The 17,776-nt window shown below is 41.3% G+C and overlaps 1 protein-coding gene across 4 annotated transcripts in view; it reads right to left on the bottom strand.

Moving 5' to 3' along the window:
* The window catches only part of LOC311047638 (GRAM domain-containing protein 4-like), a 139,927-nt gene that overhangs the window by 27,011 nt on the left and 95,140 nt on the right, over positions 1 to 17,776 (bottom strand). For 3 of the 4 annotated variants that reach the window (XM_084060419.1, XM_084060421.1, XM_084060422.1), the window contains 3 exons: positions 15,742 to 15,865; positions 12,543 to 12,616; positions 4,058 to 4,187 (listed from right to left, as the gene is read on the bottom strand). In XM_084060419.1, coding sequence (XP_083916545.1) covers positions 4,058 to 4,187; positions 12,543 to 12,616; positions 15,742 to 15,865 — 328 coding nt within the window. The remainder of the gene's footprint in view (positions 1 to 4,057; positions 4,188 to 12,542; positions 12,617 to 15,741; positions 15,866 to 17,776) is intronic. The other variant, XM_084060420.1, reaches the window with a different exon arrangement.

Below are 17,776 nucleotides of genomic sequence, written 5' to 3'. Positions count from 1 at the left end.
TAGTCACCCGGGGGCAGGTGGATTTCTGAGATCTGTCAGCAGCCAATGAGAGTGTGAGTCACATGGGGGCGCGGCTGCACACAGGCGCGGCTGCACACAGGCAGTGCACACAGACACACAACCAGAGCACGGTTTCATAGTAAGCTACTATGAAAGCTAAGGCGCGCCTCCTTCCGCTGCGTTCGCAACAACACATTTAACCACTTCCACTGTAAAAAAATATATTTTCAAAAATAGCAGTTCTTCCACTTCTGCGCGACAACTCTTTGTGCGACAAAGTAGGGCATTCATTATATGGAGATACAAGGTTTCTGCCCACCCTGAACATATAGGAGGAGGACGGGCTCAGCATTCCACTGAGGGAATGCTGAGGTGAATAGATGAACGACCACAAGAATCATGTTATGATGCTCACAAGAATGTTATGATGCTCAAAAATAACCACTATACTCACACACAGCCTAGAGCAGTGGTTTTCAACCTTTTTCATATCAAGGTCCATTATTTATTGGGCATTTGAGCCACGGACCACCGCTTGATGAGATTTTTGCCTCTCAGACCCAAGACTTTAGACTTTAGAATATTATTGTGTTATCGTTGGATACGATTTTGTCCACAATTCCATCCATGCTGTAGATGTTGGTACATTAGAGACAACAGGCAAACGTTGAACAAAATAACAATTATTTAATTAAGTAATGCAGATGTTTAAAAATAATGTAACTCTTGAGAGCGTAAAATGAAACAAAATGGACCCTTTTCATTTAACGCTCTCAAGAGTTAAAGATCTATAAGGGTCCATTAGGTTACCAACACTCCATCATTTAGCTGGGGACCACCTGGAACCCCCTCAAGGACCACTGGTGGACCCCGGACCACTGGTTGAGAACCACTGGCCTAGAGTGTTATGATGTACTCACATTTGCTACTGAAGTATCAATACCAAAATGTAGAAATACTGTACTATATTTACTTGGCGTAAAAGTACAAAATTTACTTTAAGTAGCAAAAGTAAAAGTACTCATTACGCAGAATGTCCCATTTCAGAATCAAGTTTTCAGAATCCTTAAAAATTGCTCACAGCACGTCTCAAAGTGACGCATTGTGAGCCTGTAGATCGGCTATTTTCAAATAGCCCACGTATATACAGTATAGGGCTGAAGTGGTAAATGTATGTTTTGTAATAATAATCTACAAGTCTACAAAGCAACTAGTAACTAAAGGTGTCAAATAATTGTAGTGGAGTATTTTGCCTATGATATGTAGTGGAGTAGAAGCATAAAGTACAGAAAATTGGAGATACTCCAGGTGAAGTAAAGAAATACCTTACTATGTACTGTACTTAGTTACTTTACTGAAATGAAAAAAAGAAAAATCTGTGTTCGAATGGATCCAATGTAGTTATTATTTAGTCACAAACTCTTGTCAATAATTTTCATTTTATAACCTTAACTTTTAATGTATAACTTTTAATTGGCTCAACCCACACACAGACTTCACCACTTTCACTCTAAAACAAATAAAGACACTTGCAAAAATAGCTATAGCTAATATCTATGAGCTCAGCGCTGTGAGCTTGTAGATTGGCTGTTTTTTCTACTTTTGAGTGACACTGTTGTATGGCAAATTAGGGCATTCATTTGCAAAGAAATATATATATAAAAAGTCAAAATATGGAAATACAGTACAAGGTTTCTGCCTGACAGTTTGATATCAATCAATCCTCACACACACTGTATGCTGTACAAACAGATACTGGTGTGTGTTTGTTTTGACCATACATACTTCCAGTGATATGTGAGCTGTTTACAGGACATGTAAGGACATGTTGAGGTTGAACAGCTGTGATGGGACGAGATCCAACATTCACACAGCTTTTTATTTTGGCACTCGCTCACACGAGTATGTGCCGCCAAGTGTGTGTGTGCGTGCGTGTGTGTGCGTGCTCTGATATGTGTGTGTTTGTGTGCGTGTGTATGTCTGTGTGTGTGTGTGTGTGTGTGTGTGTGTGCGCGCGTTCAAGTGTTTGTTTGTGTGTGTGTGTGTGTGTGTGTGTGTGTGCACGCTGTGCGTGACACGCTCCCAGAAGCGGGCAGAGATCTTAATGACATGTAGAATCTCCATATTTCAACGTCCTATGTCTTTTTGTCATTGTGCTGCACTGTGAGCTTGTAGATCTGCTATTTTTGCTACTTAAAAAAAAACATGACCAAAAAAAAAGAAAAGTAACAGTTTTGGATATACAAGGTTTCCTACCCGGCGACAGCACTGATGTGAACCAAACAAGCTAAAATTATACAGGTGTTGGTGGAGTGCTGGGCAAAACACATCGCCATGGAAACCACAGCCACAAACCAAAACCAATGTCAAGTAGCACCCCTAAATTGATATGTATTAGTGAAATTGGTTACATTCTGCATAATGAGTAGTTTCACTTTTGACAAAACTTTTGTGCCTTTACTCTTAGTTGAAAATTGTAAAATGAGTTAAACATTGTGATATTGCTACTGTACTCGTACTTCTTCCAGCACAGCGAAAAGCGCATCCACTAGCAATACAAAATAGACAACTGTGGATCAAAGCCGGTGACATAATCATCGTAAAATAAATAAATGGCTCCTTTTGAAGTCGTAAGTCGTAGCACACAAAAAAAAGAAGCCTATCGTCCAATGAGTTATCAGACCACACCAGGGACGCGCACAGATAGACTCTAGGTGGCGCTAGAGCACCTGCCCTTTGCCCTCTTGACCAGAAGTGCCCTTTTGAAAAAAAAAAAAAAAAAAGTTTTTTTTTCAGTTTACAGCAGGGGTCTTCAACAGGGGGTCCGGGACCCCGAGGGGGTCCTCAGAGTTACTACAGGGGGTCCGCCAAATCTTTATGTGATATGATTTTTCTTTTTACCATAACCACTTGAAACCTAGCATCCCTTTTCTGAGGAGAACTTTAGCCAAAAATAGCAGATCTACAAGCCCACAACTCCTCGCAGCGCGAGGCGTTGTGGGCTTGTAGATCGGCTATTTTTGGCAAAGAGGTATAGGTGTAGAGGGAAAAAAGAGCAGAAAAAAGAGCAGACCAAGTAAACAAAGTAAAAATGCGGTAATCTAGCAACTATGCGATAAGAAGTAGGCATGGCTGTCCACAATTATGTTCATCTGTACTGTATGTCTGTGTGTTTACTCAGATGTCAGACATACCATGATGTCACGCTGATATCTGGGCAGGCATGCAGAGCGCAGGCAGGTTGCAAAAGAACCCGACCCGGCTCATAAGACGTAATGGAAAAGAAGTCATGCCACTCAGGTGTAAAAATGCATTCCTTTTGACTGCAGTTTTCCTCCCAGGGCGGAGGAAGAAGGCTTACTGTATGCGGTGTTCACGCTGGCACAAAGCTATAGGTGACCATTCAACATGAAAATACAAAGCTACAGGCTACCATTGATTTTCAATGGAAGGCAGCAACATGTAGATACAAAGCAAGGGGCTAGCATCCTTGTATATTGAGGCTATATTAGGAAGTGTGACAGTGTGTGTTTTCACCCCTGCTGGTTGCAGAAGCAATTAGGCTCTATTCAAGCAGGTGGGTTTTTGGACGAACTTTACACTTTTTTTTAACCTTAATAATAATTCATATTTGTCAAACCTTAATGAATAATTGTCATACAGTACATACTATATGCTTCCAGTCGCTATAGTTTAAAGTCTTCTTTCGATCACCATGATATGCGTTTTGGTAAATTATGGCCCCATTTATTTAAAAATTAATGACAAAGTAGGGTATGTTTCTAGGGTTTCTACTGGTTGTACCGAGTGAAGACCTGCCCTCGCTGCGGTTTCAGCCAATAGCATTCATGTACGGCCGCATTTCGGACCGGATATCAACCGGATATAGAAAGATGGGCGGATTTGAAATAGACTTCATTTACGGTCTGTAGAAACCAATGGCGCGATGCTGTCCATAGATACAAAGCTAATAGGCTACCATTAATTTTCAATGGAAGCCAGCAATATACTAAGCTACAGTCTCTTTTCCCCACAGGGCTGGTCTGTTACATCTCACCTCTTAGCACTGAGGGGCTCCTCGGTCTCCACAGTGCTCTCTTCTGGCTGGAAGCGGAAGTCCTCTATGTACGCCCCGAAGCGCTCGTGGAACCATCTGTGCGACCGCGCGTACAGGGTCTCCTGTTTGTCTGTGAGCACACAAGAGATCACATCCATGATCAACATCTTTAAAAAAAAGAACAAAGTGCTACAGAGAACCAAGGTGCTCTGTTGTTTAAGTACTGTAATTCTGAGGTACTGTACTTGTACTTTACTTGAGTATTTCCAATTTCCAATACTATTACTTCTACTCCACTACATCTCAGAGGCAAATATTGTACTTTTGCCCCACTACAATTATTTGAAAACTTTAGTTATTAATTACAAAACATGCATTAGTACCCACTTCAGCCCTATATACATTTCGGCCATTTGAAACAATGGGTTGCGATGCGACGCATTGTGAGCTTGTAGATCTGCTATTTTCAAAAGATTTTTTTTATACATTTCAAAACTTGTGAAACGGGACATTCTGCATAATGAGTACTTTCTACTTTTGGTACTTTAAGAACATTTTGATACTAATACTTTTATACTTTTACTCAAGTAAATTTAGAATTCCGGACTTTCACTTGTAACAGAGTACTTCTACATTGCAGTATTGATACTTTCACTTAAGTAAAAATGTGAGTACTTTTTCCACCATTGTGTGTGCGTGCGTGTATGTGCGTGCGTGCGTGCGTGCGTGCGTGTGTGCGTGCGTGCGTGCGTGCGTGCGTGCGTGCGTGCGTGGATGTGTGTTTTTAGTTTCTACTCCCTCCTGTTGTGACTGACTGACAGTGTGACTGAGTTCTTGTTGTCCTAGTCCAGTCTTCTTTGTCTTGTCCTGTGTTTTTTCTCTTTTCTCTTTATTTTCTCTTTCTCTGAACTGCACCCCGGGCCAGTGTAATAACTGGATGGGGGGGGGGGGGGGGGGGGGGCTGCTACAAATACCGAACCTATGACCTCTGACGTCTTTGGTACAATTGGTTGACAAATGAACAGACCAAGGCACTCTTGTCTAAAAATATTTTTTACAAGGGAAGTCTATATTGAAATGGCTAATGCATGGGGCAAGAATAGAAAAAAAAGTGCATCTACGCGTTGCGGCAAAGCTTTCATTGTTTAGTCACCTTGATGAAGGCTGTGTGCTACAACGCCTAAGGGGCACAATTTTTTTCTTTTCTTGCCATGCATTAGCCATTTCAATAAAGGCTTTCTTTTACATTAGACCAGAGTGCCTTGGTCTATCCCTTTTGAGCTAGACCTGGAACACCTGGAAAGGTATACGTTGTTATACCTTTCAACAGTGGCGTGCACAGACATTTTGAGGGGCAGGTGCTCAAGTAAATTATACTTTTTTTTTTTGTTTACTTGGTCTGCTCTTTTTTCCCTCTACACCTATACATCTTTGCCAAAAATAGCCGATCTACAAGCCCACAACGCCTCGCAGCGCGAGGCGTTGTGGGCTTGTAGATCGGCTATTTTTGGCTAAAGTTCTCCTCAGAAAAGGGATGCTAGGTTTCGAGTGGTTATGGTAAAAAGAAAAATCATATCACATAAAGATTTGGCGGACCCCCTGTAGTAACTCTGAGGACCCCCTGTTGAAGACCCCTGCTGTGCCCTTTTTTCAAAAGGGCACTCCTGGTCAAGAGGGCAAAGGGCAGGTGCTCTACCACCACCTAGAGTCTATCTGTGCACGTCCCTGCCTTTCAAGCTGGGGACAACTCTGTGTGTAGTTGTTACTATATACATTATATCTCATATTGTCGGGCAGAAACCAGCCAACTCCAAAATGTTAGGAGGTTTTGTTCATCATTGATAAGTACAGCTAAATGGACCTCCAAGCTCACAATGAGGTTGGAGGTCAAAAGGGGGTGGTAACCTTTATTGATACTGACTGACAAGAACTGGGGGGAGCGATCCGGGCCATAACAACATTTATTATTTAGTTTTTCAGAAAACTTAGGTCAGGATTTAGATTTTGTTGGGCTGCAAATTAGGGCTAGACCGATATATTGGCAGGGCGATATATCGAGCCAATATCTGACATAGATATACAGTATTTCGGTCTGATATAAAATGTATGTCTAATGCAGGGGGACTGAAACTCTTTTTTCCCCCCAAAACATTGTTAATGTGTGGTTCAGGACTCTCCGAAATTGGGATCGGACTCCCAAAAATCTGGCGTCAACAGTTACTTTTCAGGATTCAAATTCAAAAACAGTAAAAGTAGCAGATCGACAAGCTCAAAACGTGTCGCTTCACGCCGCGTTTCGAGCTTGTAGATCTGCTACTTTTGATGTTAAAATATGGAGATACGAGGTTTCTACCCGACAGAGACGAAATACTAAAACACACACCTTGTGTGATTTCTATAACCCATTAAGACCTGGAACTGTGTCATTTTTAGATTTGAGCTAAAAAGCATTATTTTACACTTTGGGCTATTCAAAAATAGCAGATATACAAGCTCATAGCGCGGCACCGAGTGCCGCGCTACGAGCTTGTAGATCTGCTATTTTTGAAAAAATCGTGAAAATGTGTGCAAATCTTTGAATATATATATATATTTTTAAGCGAACATTATTAACTAAAATCTTTGCTTCTAGGGGTCCCTGGAAGAACATATTTTGATGGGGGTCCGCGGCCAAATACATATAGTTTTGGGGGTTCTTGGCATGAAAAAGATTGAGCACCACTGATATAGAAACATACATTTTCAGAAAACTGTTGAGATTTAGGAGACATGTAGAATCAATCGGCTTCAGGTCTCAATGGGATAAACAACACTACGTAAGCCTAGTTACGCTGGAGCAGGACACATGCCAGTGGGGATAATATGTGTTGGTATGAAACGTTTTTTTTTTTCTTTTAAACGATGGATACAGCACAAGTGTGGGGCCGGGCGTCGGTCACTCAGATTACTGAATGTGACAGGATAGCAACCATGTAACAACCGTTTCCTCGATGGAAACTCCCCAATATTGTTAACACATTTTGGACACACGCCATTGGGATACTAATCAAGATTGAGCTGCACGGCCTCTTTGTATTGAAAATTCAAAGTGTTTTTGTTGGACTGTGCTGTAGGTAAAATAGAGATGGTTTCCAAGGAAAGCTTCAATTTCTCACGTATGCTTTTCTGATCCCTTAGCATGGAGGGACGATTGCTGTGTTGATTGACTATAGTTTGTTGTTAGGCCAACAGAGGATAGACTACATCCCACATGTTTGGAGGGACGATTGCTGTCTGATTGGCTAGTTTGTTGTTAGGCCAACAGAGGATAGACTACATCCCATATGTCTGGAGGGACGATTGCTGTCTGATTGGCTAGTTTGTTGTCAGGCCAACAGAGGATAGACTACATCCCATATGTCTGGAGGGACGATTGCTGTCTGATTGGCTAGTTTGTTGTTAGGCCAACAGAGGATAGACTACATCCCATATGTCTGGAGGGACGATTGCTGTCTGATTGGCTAGTTTGTTGTTAGGCCAACAGAGGATAGACTACATCCCATATGTCTGGAGGGACAATTGCTGTGTGATTGGCTAGTTCGTGCTGTCGGGCAGAAACCGCTTGAATCTCCATATTCTAACTTTTTGTGTTTTTCTGTAAATGAACGCCATACTTGATCATACTACAGCGTCACAACAAAAGGTTTCCACCCCGACACAGACAATGTGTATGTTCTAATTTTAGAGTTGTGGTTTACTATTGTTTTCAGATTCTTTACTCTGTTGTTTGTCCGTTTTTTAAATTGACTCCACACAGCGCTTTGTACCTTTGTTTTGAAAAGCGCTATACAAATCAATTCAGTATCATTATCTTTATAGGCCACCCGACAGTGAGGATATTTCAGCAGCCTGTTGCTTAGTAGAGAGAGCTAATTACCCAGAGAGCAAATCAAACACGGCGGCAGCACCTTAGCAGCACAAATAGCAGTGTTTGTGCTGTGTGCCACGGTGCCCAATTAACCCATTCAATCCGGGAACGCATCTGTGTCATTTATATTTATATATATATATTTTGCTTCTGGGGATTCCACAAAATGTCTTCCAAATCTAAACAGTTCAAAAAACAAAACAAAAAAAAACATGTTGCTATAATCAGTGGTTCTCAAACTTTTTCTTGTCAAGGACGACACAAATTAATATGTATTTGGCCGCAGACCCCCATCTCAAAATATGTTGTTCCAGGGACCCCCCCAAGAAGCTTTGAGTTAAAAATGTTCGCTTTAAAAAATATTCATAGATTGGCACAAATGTTCACGATTAAAAAAAAAAAAAAGTTGCAGATCTACAAGCTCATAGCGCGGTACTCGGTGCCGCGCTATGAGCTTGTAGATCTGCAACTTTTTTTAATAGCCAAAGACATCTTAATATGACACAGATGCGTTCCTGGTCTCAATGGGTTAAGACGGCAGACAACAAGGTTATGTCCCATGGGTCTTCATGAGGAGACGCATAAAACAGCATTTAAAATGCCAACACTGTATCTCTGACACACTGGCAGGTGCTTCAATTGGTGGCAAGAATATTACGATTACAACTTAACTGAAGGTTAATAAGGTAATGTGGGTGTTCGAATCCACCGCGGTGCGCCCGGCTTTATCTATAGCACCGAGAGGTTCTCAAAGTGGAGTCCATGGACACCCCCAGGGGTCCTTGAGGAGTTACGAGTCTGTAACTTCCGAGAGTGTACAAATGGAACCAAATGGACACTCTCAGAGTTAGCTAGGGTTTTATCATGTATATTGTGGCCCGCAGAGATGGAAGCCGGGCGGGGAGGGTGATACAGATGTGACTTCATACTTCTTCAAATTTTTCATGACTTTCATAAAGTCATTCAACGGGGGGGGGGGGGGGGGAATCAATTGGCACAACGACTAAAATTGGGGGGGGAGAAAGAAAAAATTATTCAATTCAACTATTTGGCGATGCAACATAATCAGCCTCTGTTTAATCCCCAGTGAAGCGGGATTTTAGCAGCGAGATCTGTGATGTCACCACAGATGTCATCATGCAGCGTTGATTAATCACAGAACTCATAATAGCCACGCAGCTTAACGAGCAGAAGACGAGCAAAAAGTAAATAAATATAAACGAGGTGCTTAACAAGGCGAGATACGGCATCTATCCCCGAGGGGACTTATTTACCATTCCCAATGCAACATTAGCAGTGGTGGAAGAAGTCCTTTTTACTCAAGTATTCTAATTTTGCTTGAGTAAAAGTACAAAAGTAATGGCATCGAAACTTAAAGAGCCAAAGTAAAAGTACTACATTTTTTTCCTCCAACCTTTTTTGAAAATAGCAGATCTACAAGCTTACAACGCGCTGTGAGCTTATAGATTGGCTATTTTAGAATAGCCTAAGTATAACATATGGCTTAAGTGGTTATTGCATATTGTAATAATAATCCAAATCTGCTAGTAACTAAAGTTTTCAAATAATTGTAGTGGAGTAAAAGTACAATTTGCCTCTGAGATGTAGTGGAGTAGACCAGTGGTTCTCAAACCTTTTCATGCCAAGGACCCCCAAATAGACACTTATTAGCCCGCGGACCCCCATTTGAGAAGATAAGCCAGGGACCCCCATAAGAGAAGATTTTTATGGCTCTCTAGCAGTGATTTTCAACCTTTTTAAATTCAAGGACCCCCAGTTTGACATGCATTAGGCTACGGACCCCCATTTAATGGCATGTATGTCTCTGGGACCCCAATTCATATTGTAAAAATGTTAATTTAACTCTGAGAGTGTACAAATGGAACCAAATGGACCCTAACGGGTCCATTTGGTTCCATTTGTACACTCTCAGAGTTACACACCCATAAGGGTCCATTTGGTCCCTGTCCATCATTTAGCTGGGGACCCCCTGGAACCCCCTCAAGTACCCCTGGGGGTCCTCGGACCCCACTTTGAGAACCAATGGAGTAGAGTATAAAGTATGACATATTTTTTAATAAAAATGGAAATACTCAAGTAAAAGTAAAAGCAGCACAAAACTGTACTTAGGTACCGTTCTTGACTAAATGGTACTTTCCACCAACGCAAATTTGGATGGCTTGTGAGTTCATGTCAAAATTGTGAGATGCCACTCGCGCGAGAGAAAAAACAGACGTTAGTCGTTAAGGAAAGAGATGAGGCGACAGAGAGATAGAGACAGAAAAGCAGACGCGAGAGAAGGAAAGAGAGAGGAGTGGTGATGGAGAGAGCTGTAGGAGTGAGTGGAACAAGAAAGTGGAGAGAGGGTGAGGGGGGGACGGGACGCAAAAAGCAGTGACATACATCCGTCTACATTTTTGCAAATTAGAAACTGTCACGATTGCCACGCAGCGTGCTTCAAAAAGGTTGCCAGGGTTTGTTCATTATTCATAAAAGATCTCTCCGCTAGCTTCACAAGCCGCTGTCTGACAACGTAGCTTTCAGTTTTAACGAGACCCACTGCCATGGTAGTGTTAACCCATTGAGACTTGAAGCCGATTCTACATGTCTCCTAAATCTCAACAGTTTTCTGAAAAACGTATGTTTCTATATCAGTGGTGCTCAATCTTTTTCATGTCAAGGACCCCCAAAATTATATGTATTTGGCCGCGGACCCCCATCAAAATGTTTTGTTCCAGGGACCCCCCAGAAGCAAAGATTTGAGTTACAAATGTTTGCTTTAAAAATATATATATATTCAAATATTTGCACACATTTTCACGATTTTTCAAAAATAGCAGATCTACAAGCTCGTAGTGCGGCACTCGGTGCCGCGCTACGAGCTTGTATATCTGCTATTTTTGAATAGCCCAAAGTGTAAAATAATGCTTTTTAGCTCAAATCTAAAAATGAGACAGTTCCAGGTCTTAAAGGGTTAAAACCAAATGAAAAAAAGAGGGGGAGGGAGGGGGGTAATACAAATCAAATTCACTGTTTCCTTGCAGAGCTCTTAAAAAACTACTAACAAAAGAGACGTTCACCCATTAAGACCGAGAAAGCATCCGTCGTTTTAGATTTTAACCACCATTATTTTATACTTTGGATATTCAAAAATAGTGTGTGTGTGTGGGGGGGGGGGGGGTGTGTGTGGGTGTGTGTGTGTGTGTGTGTGTGTGTGTGTGTGTGTGTGTGTGTGTGTGTGTGTGTGTGTGTGTGTGTGTGTGTGTGTGTGTGTGTGTGTGTGTGTGTGTGTGTGTGTGTGTGTGTGTGTGTGTGTGTGTGTGTGTGTGTGATGTCTAAAGCCAGCAGAACAACAAGTGAAATGAATTAACCTACGATGACGAAATACATTAGTTAGTTTTATTTCCTCCTTCAGGATTAAGTTACAGAAGTATCAGTTTTTTCTTTGTCATTTCTTCACCATTCATTTCCTTCTGAGAACCTGCAGGTGTAACTTATTTATCTGTGCCAGTTTCCTTCTATTTCCCACCAGTTAACAGCAGTTATAATCAGTGGTGGACTGTAACGGAGTAAATGTACTTGAGTACTGTACTTAAGTACATATTCTGAGGATCTGTACTTTTCTTGAGTATTCTATTTTTTTGAGACTCATTACTCTTACTCGAGTACATTTCCAAGACAAATATTTTACTTTTACTCAAGTGCATTTCTATGAAGGCTGTAAAGTACTGAGTACACCCATTTCTTAAATCGTGAAAATGTGTGCAAATCCTAAACTTGTGATTGTTATAATCAGGGGTTGAACTTGCCTCCTCCATATGTTGGACTTCTTACCTGTTTTTTGTGCATTCATGGTATTTGCTCTACAGGTATTTCTCCACTCTCCATTTTTATCTGAGAGGACTCTTACATTTGATTGTTGTCTTCCTTGTAATTTTTTTAATAAATTCCATATGAATTTCTTTGCATCATTGTAACTTTGTGTTCTCACTTCAATGACGTATGAGTATTCTTGTGTCATATTGAATGATGTCATTGACCGCTGATCACCACAAGCTGTACGTCTTTGGACTAATCATTTGCTTAACCCTGATTTGTTGATCCTGACCCAGTGGTGAATATAGCAACTCATCCAAAGAAAAAATAACGCACATCCTCCGTCTCTTGGTGCTGAGCCAAACTGTCAGAACAGTATCATGAGAACAAAGCGGGGCCTCGCAACTCACTTTTGAATGCTCCAAGCTTTTTCTTTGCAACAAACAGCAGATGCAGGTCCTGACGTTTCAACCCTTTCGGCCTTTTTCCAAGTATCTTGAAAAAGACAGAAAAGGGTTGAAACGTCGTATCTGCTGTTTGTCACAAATAAAAAGCTTGGAGCATTCAAAAGTGAGTTGTGTGAGCCCCCGCTTTGTATATAGTAACTCAAACATGTTTGTTTGAATCATGCCTGAGGAAGGTCGTTCTCACAACACATTTTGAAGAATTACAACAACAAAGAAAGAAAAACAAATTCAATACACATACAATGACATGCCCAAAAACAGGGTAATGCAGGGGTTCATGTTTTCTCCAGCTCACCTGTACCGTTGGCTGTTGTGGGGGATGAAGATGATGATGATGATTTGGGGGCCACAGGAGGTGAATCTTCAGGTCTGAAACATGTAGACGACCACATTTGTTTCACTTGTTGTCAAGTCAACATTCACTTTGTTTTACTCATGATACACATCAGGCATGTCTGCATCTTTTCCATTGAAAACCAAATCACAGAGACACACACACACACACACACACACACACACACACACACACACACACACACACACACACACACACACACACACACACACACACACACACACACACACACACACACACACACACACACACACACACACACTTCAATTTACTTTGAAGTAAAGTAATGCGTTACAGTGTTTCCCCTAGGTTTACTGCCTTGGGAGCTAGCAAGGAAAAATACGTAACCATTAACAACAGGTAACCGAGCAACAAAGTGAAATAATTACCACTTGACGGATACTACCACTCAATGTTAAAAGTCTGACGATTAAAGACTGTCACCAATTATATCTGAATTAAACAATGTAAAAAAGACTAAACAAAACTCAGCAGAGAGAGTATGTATTATATTAGTAGTATTGTATTAGTATACTTGTGAGGACATAAACATTTTAGGACAGTCATTCTATGAAAAGCATGTTTAACCCTAAAGCAGAAGATAGCGGATCAAACTCTAAACCCCAAACCTCAACCTGAATCTTTTCCTAATTGAAAGCATAAGGGAACTTGCACACTGGCCTGTATTTTTCACCCCAAATTTGGTGCATGTAAAAATAATACCGGTATATATATATTCGACGGAGGTGTGGGGTCGTTTAATACAATATATATCAAAAATAATAATCTGTCACATTTAATGGAGAGGAGTAGAGCCGATGTTATTGTCATTGTGTGTCGTCCTTTTGTTGTTGTTATTTTTGTGTGATCGTCTTGTAATGTTTAATGTAATAGGCTCCATGCACAGCAGCCATATTGGAAAGAAATTGGGCCTCTTCTTACTTCCTTCACAGGTGTTACCAATGATACTAATGAAGGCTCTGTTCCATTCTGGTCAGGGTGCTGATATCGTGCATGTTGGCTCACTAGAAACACTCCATTTTGGTTCCCAAATGGCCCCTTATGGTGGGTGTGTAACTCTGAGAGTGTACAAATGGAACCAAATGGACCCTTACGGGTCCATTTGGTTCCATTTGTACACTCTCAGAGTTACAGGGGTCCTTCAAAATAAGACATCCACTATGCCACACTAAATGGAACAGAGCCTTAATTAGTATCATTGGTATCACCTGTGAAGGAAGTAAGGAAGGGGCCCAATTCATTCCCAATATGGCTGCTGTGCATAGAGCCTATTGCCCATTTTGTTGTCTGTATTGCAATGTAATGTTGTAATGTTTGGAAAAAGAAAAAAATCAATACAAAAAAAAAATACATTCGACTTCACGTTGTGTCAATCATGTTTACACATTGCCGAAATTATTGTCTGTCATATTTTTTCCGGACAGAGTTACTATTGATACTTTTACTTAAGTAAAAGATGTGAGTACTTTTTGTGACGTCAGGACTTCGGTACTCTATATCATTGGTTCTCAAAGTGGGGTCCGAGGACCCCCAGGGGTACTTGAGGGGGTTCCAGGGGGTCCCCAGCTAAATGATGGAAAGGGACCAAATGGACCCTTGTGGGTGTGTAACTCTGAGAGTGTACAAATGGAACCAAATGGACCCTAACGGGTCCATTTGGTTCCATTTGTACACTCTCAGAGTTAAATTAACATTTTTCCAATATGAATTGGGGTCCCAGAGACATACATGCCATTAAATGGGGGTCCGTAGCCTAAACTGGGGGTCCTTGAAATTAAAATGGTTCAAAATCACTGCTAGAGAGCCGTAAAAATCTTCTCTTATGGGGGTCCCTGGCTTATCTTCTCAAATGGGGGTCCGCGGGCTAATAAGTGTCTATTTGGGTGTCCTTGGCACGAAAAAGTTTGAGAACCACTGCTCTAAATACTTGTCGTGTGTGTGTGTGTGTGTGTGTGTGTGTGTGTGTGTGTGTGTGTGTGTGTGTGTGTGTGCGTGCATGCGCGTGCGTGTGTGTGTGTGCGTGCGTGTCTACAATCATCCTCTGTTTAGGATCACAGGGGTGTTCTTTTTGATGTGGCTCCAGTATAGCAAAGCATCAAGCTTAGCTGGGCCGATGGAATAAAAGGACCGGTACGATCCCACAGCTCCTTGATCAGCAGGTGAAACTCTCCTTGTTTCACAGCCATCTCCCAATATTATGGACCCAGTGTTTCCTCTTTATTTTTGTGTTCAACAAGTGAAGTAGGAGGACCAACACAATCACCCTCACTGCTCGATGACTGTTATGTCGTTCTGCAATATTCGCCGCAATTCATAGAATAATACGCGTCAGAGTCAGTGTGCAAAGTGGGTGTGTGCGTAGCGATTTTTGGCAGTGATATAAGTGATATTTTGGCATAGGGAAATACAGGCTTCAGTCTGCAAGCTCCTATTAAGACCTGAGGCCGATTCTAAAAATGTTTTCTAAATCCTAACGCTTTAAAAATATATATACATTCAAAGATTTGCAAAAGAAAACACGATTTTTCAAAAATAGCAGATACAAGCTCATAGCGCGGCACGAGCTTGTATATCTGCTATTTTTGAATAGCCAAGAAATCTTAAAATGACACAGATGCGTTAATCTTAATGGGTTAATGGGTTAAAGGGCCATTTACACTGAGCACTATAACAATACAAATATAGTCAAGTGGATGGCAGAGTTCACACCAACTATAAAAGAAAATACAATGGTGAACAATAGAGATATAGTTATAGCGCTCACTCAGTGTGAATGGCACTTGACTCTTAAACATCTCGTTTAACCATAAAACCACAATTTCTCGCGTGAGGACACAGGAAAATGGTCCTCACAACGTCTATTTCAGAACTTCTAGTATACTTGTGGGGACATTTTCCCCTCGCAAGTATAGTAATACAAGGACACACACACGCACACACCCCCACACACCCCCCCTCCCACACACACACACACACACACACACACACACACACAGCCTGTCTGCCCAAGGAGACAGCGATGATTGAGTGTGTGAGGTCCTAAGCGTAACTGATGGGAATCGATAGCAGAGGACCCCTGTGAGGCAGGGGGGAGCGGTGGGGATGTCGGGGGTCTTACCTGGGGGTTTTCAGCACTTCACTCATCTTCTGCTCCAGGTCCTGCCTCCTGGCTCGCTCCCTCTCAAGGTCCTGCTTCAGCGTGTCAATGTTGGTCTCTTCTCTGAGCTTCCTGAGCTCCTCCTCTGCAACACAGAGCGGAAAGAATACGATACATGAGGATCAAATCCAACGTCAAACATAGGGAGTCCGATACGTGAGGATCCAATGGAACCGAAGATATAAGGAGTCTGATACGTGAGGATCGTAATGGCGATATGGCAAACTGCATCGACTGCATCAGAAGGTTCTTTTTAGGCTCCCCCGACAGAGGACAGACACAGCTATTTAAAAACTCCCTTTGGTCCACATTCCATTAAGCTGCTGATTCAGCTAAAAGATGCAGGTCATGTGCAATGAATAGGGAACTGCAATCAAACAGTGCATTAATACAGGCAACCTTTTTGGGCCTAAGGACCCCCTCCACAATTTTAAAAACTTAATATAAATACATGTATCATGTTTTGATGTTCACATTACAAACACTGTTTTGTTAGACTCTTATGGTAAAGAAAAACAAAAAAACTAAAGCAGTGCCATATTAATCTGCTGATTCAGAGTGCAGGTCGGTGCAATGAATAGAGAAGTGCAATCAAACCGTGCAATAATATTACAGAGTAGGTTTTATGTTATGTTTTTGGGGATATATTGTTGCAGTCGGGCATAAACCTTGTATCTCCAATATTTCAACCCAGCAATTAATGCCCTACTTCATCATATAAGAGTGTTGCACATTTAAAATAGCCGATCTACAAGGCTCACGTCGTATCGCGCAATGTTGTGAGCTGGTAGATCGGCTATTTTCACTATTTAAAAATGCTAAAAAATACTGTTTGGTTAGACTTACTCCAACAAGTAGTACCAAGGTGCCATACTAATCTGCTGATTCAGAGTGCAGGTCATGTGCAATAAATAGGGAAGTGTAATCAAACCATGCAATAATATACAGAGTACGTTTTATATTATGTTTTGGTGAAATAAAATGTATATCATCTCTGTTGGGTGGAATGTCCAAAACTGTTACTTTTCAGGATTCAAATAAAAAAATAGCAAAAGTAGCAGATCGACAAGCTCGAAACGTGGCGTAAAGCGACACCTTTTGAGCTTGTAGATCTGCTACTTCTGCTATTTTTGTGTGATGCTGTAGTATGATCAAGTAGGGTGTTAATTTATGAAAAAAGCTATGGAGATAAGAGGTTTCTACCCGATATATTGGGGTGTATATGGGAAGCCGTATGGATGCAAAAAAATAAAAATAGTTCTGCCTCGGCAGAAAATAAAGTTGTATCTCCTCTTCTCATCCTCAACATTCCTCAGCAGGCCGTCACAACGACCCAAATGTCATTAAAACCAAAGACTTTCACACAGCAGCTGCCAACTGCAAATTAATCCAGAGCAAAAAGTAGGCCTACCGCATCTGTCCAGAGGCTTTCTAATAATCTCCACTGCAATAATAATTTCTAATAATACTGCACTGCATTAATAGCACCGCACTCAGTGCTACGAGCTTGTAGATCTGCTATTTTTGAATAGCCCAAATAAATCTTAAAATGACACAGGGTTAATCAAGAGAGGCTCAACAGTATAACCAAGGAAAGTAAGCAAACTGTACTCCTAAAAGCAGAGTTACCTAATAATAACTGAGGACTATTAGTACTTTGTAAAATGCACATGCTTATATATTATGCATGCATGTGTGCACACGCACACACACACATACACTTATTTGTTGTGTTATTTGTTGTTCCTTTGCACAGTAAAATCCTAAGTGCTAATTTAACTGAAAGCCGACAGGCTGCCGGGTTAAGTGGTTTTAATGAGTGGGCCACGAACACTATGAGATGTTTTTTCAAGTGGGCCCTGATCCAGGAAAAGGTGCAGAACCAAATGGACTTTGTACAGCATATATTGCTGCTGTCGGGCATAAACTTCTTATCTCCATATTTGTAACTTTTTGTGTTTTTTTCATACATGAATGCCCTACTTGCTCATACTAC

The sequence above is a fragment of the Gymnoscopelus microlampas genome (genome assembly GCF_963454915.1).
Source record: "Gymnoscopelus microlampas genome assembly, chromosome: 6".
Taxonomy (NCBI): domain Eukaryota; kingdom Metazoa; phylum Chordata; class Actinopteri; order Myctophiformes; family Myctophidae; genus Gymnoscopelus; species Gymnoscopelus microlampas.
This window is presented reverse-complemented; position numbering and strand designations above follow the sequence as displayed.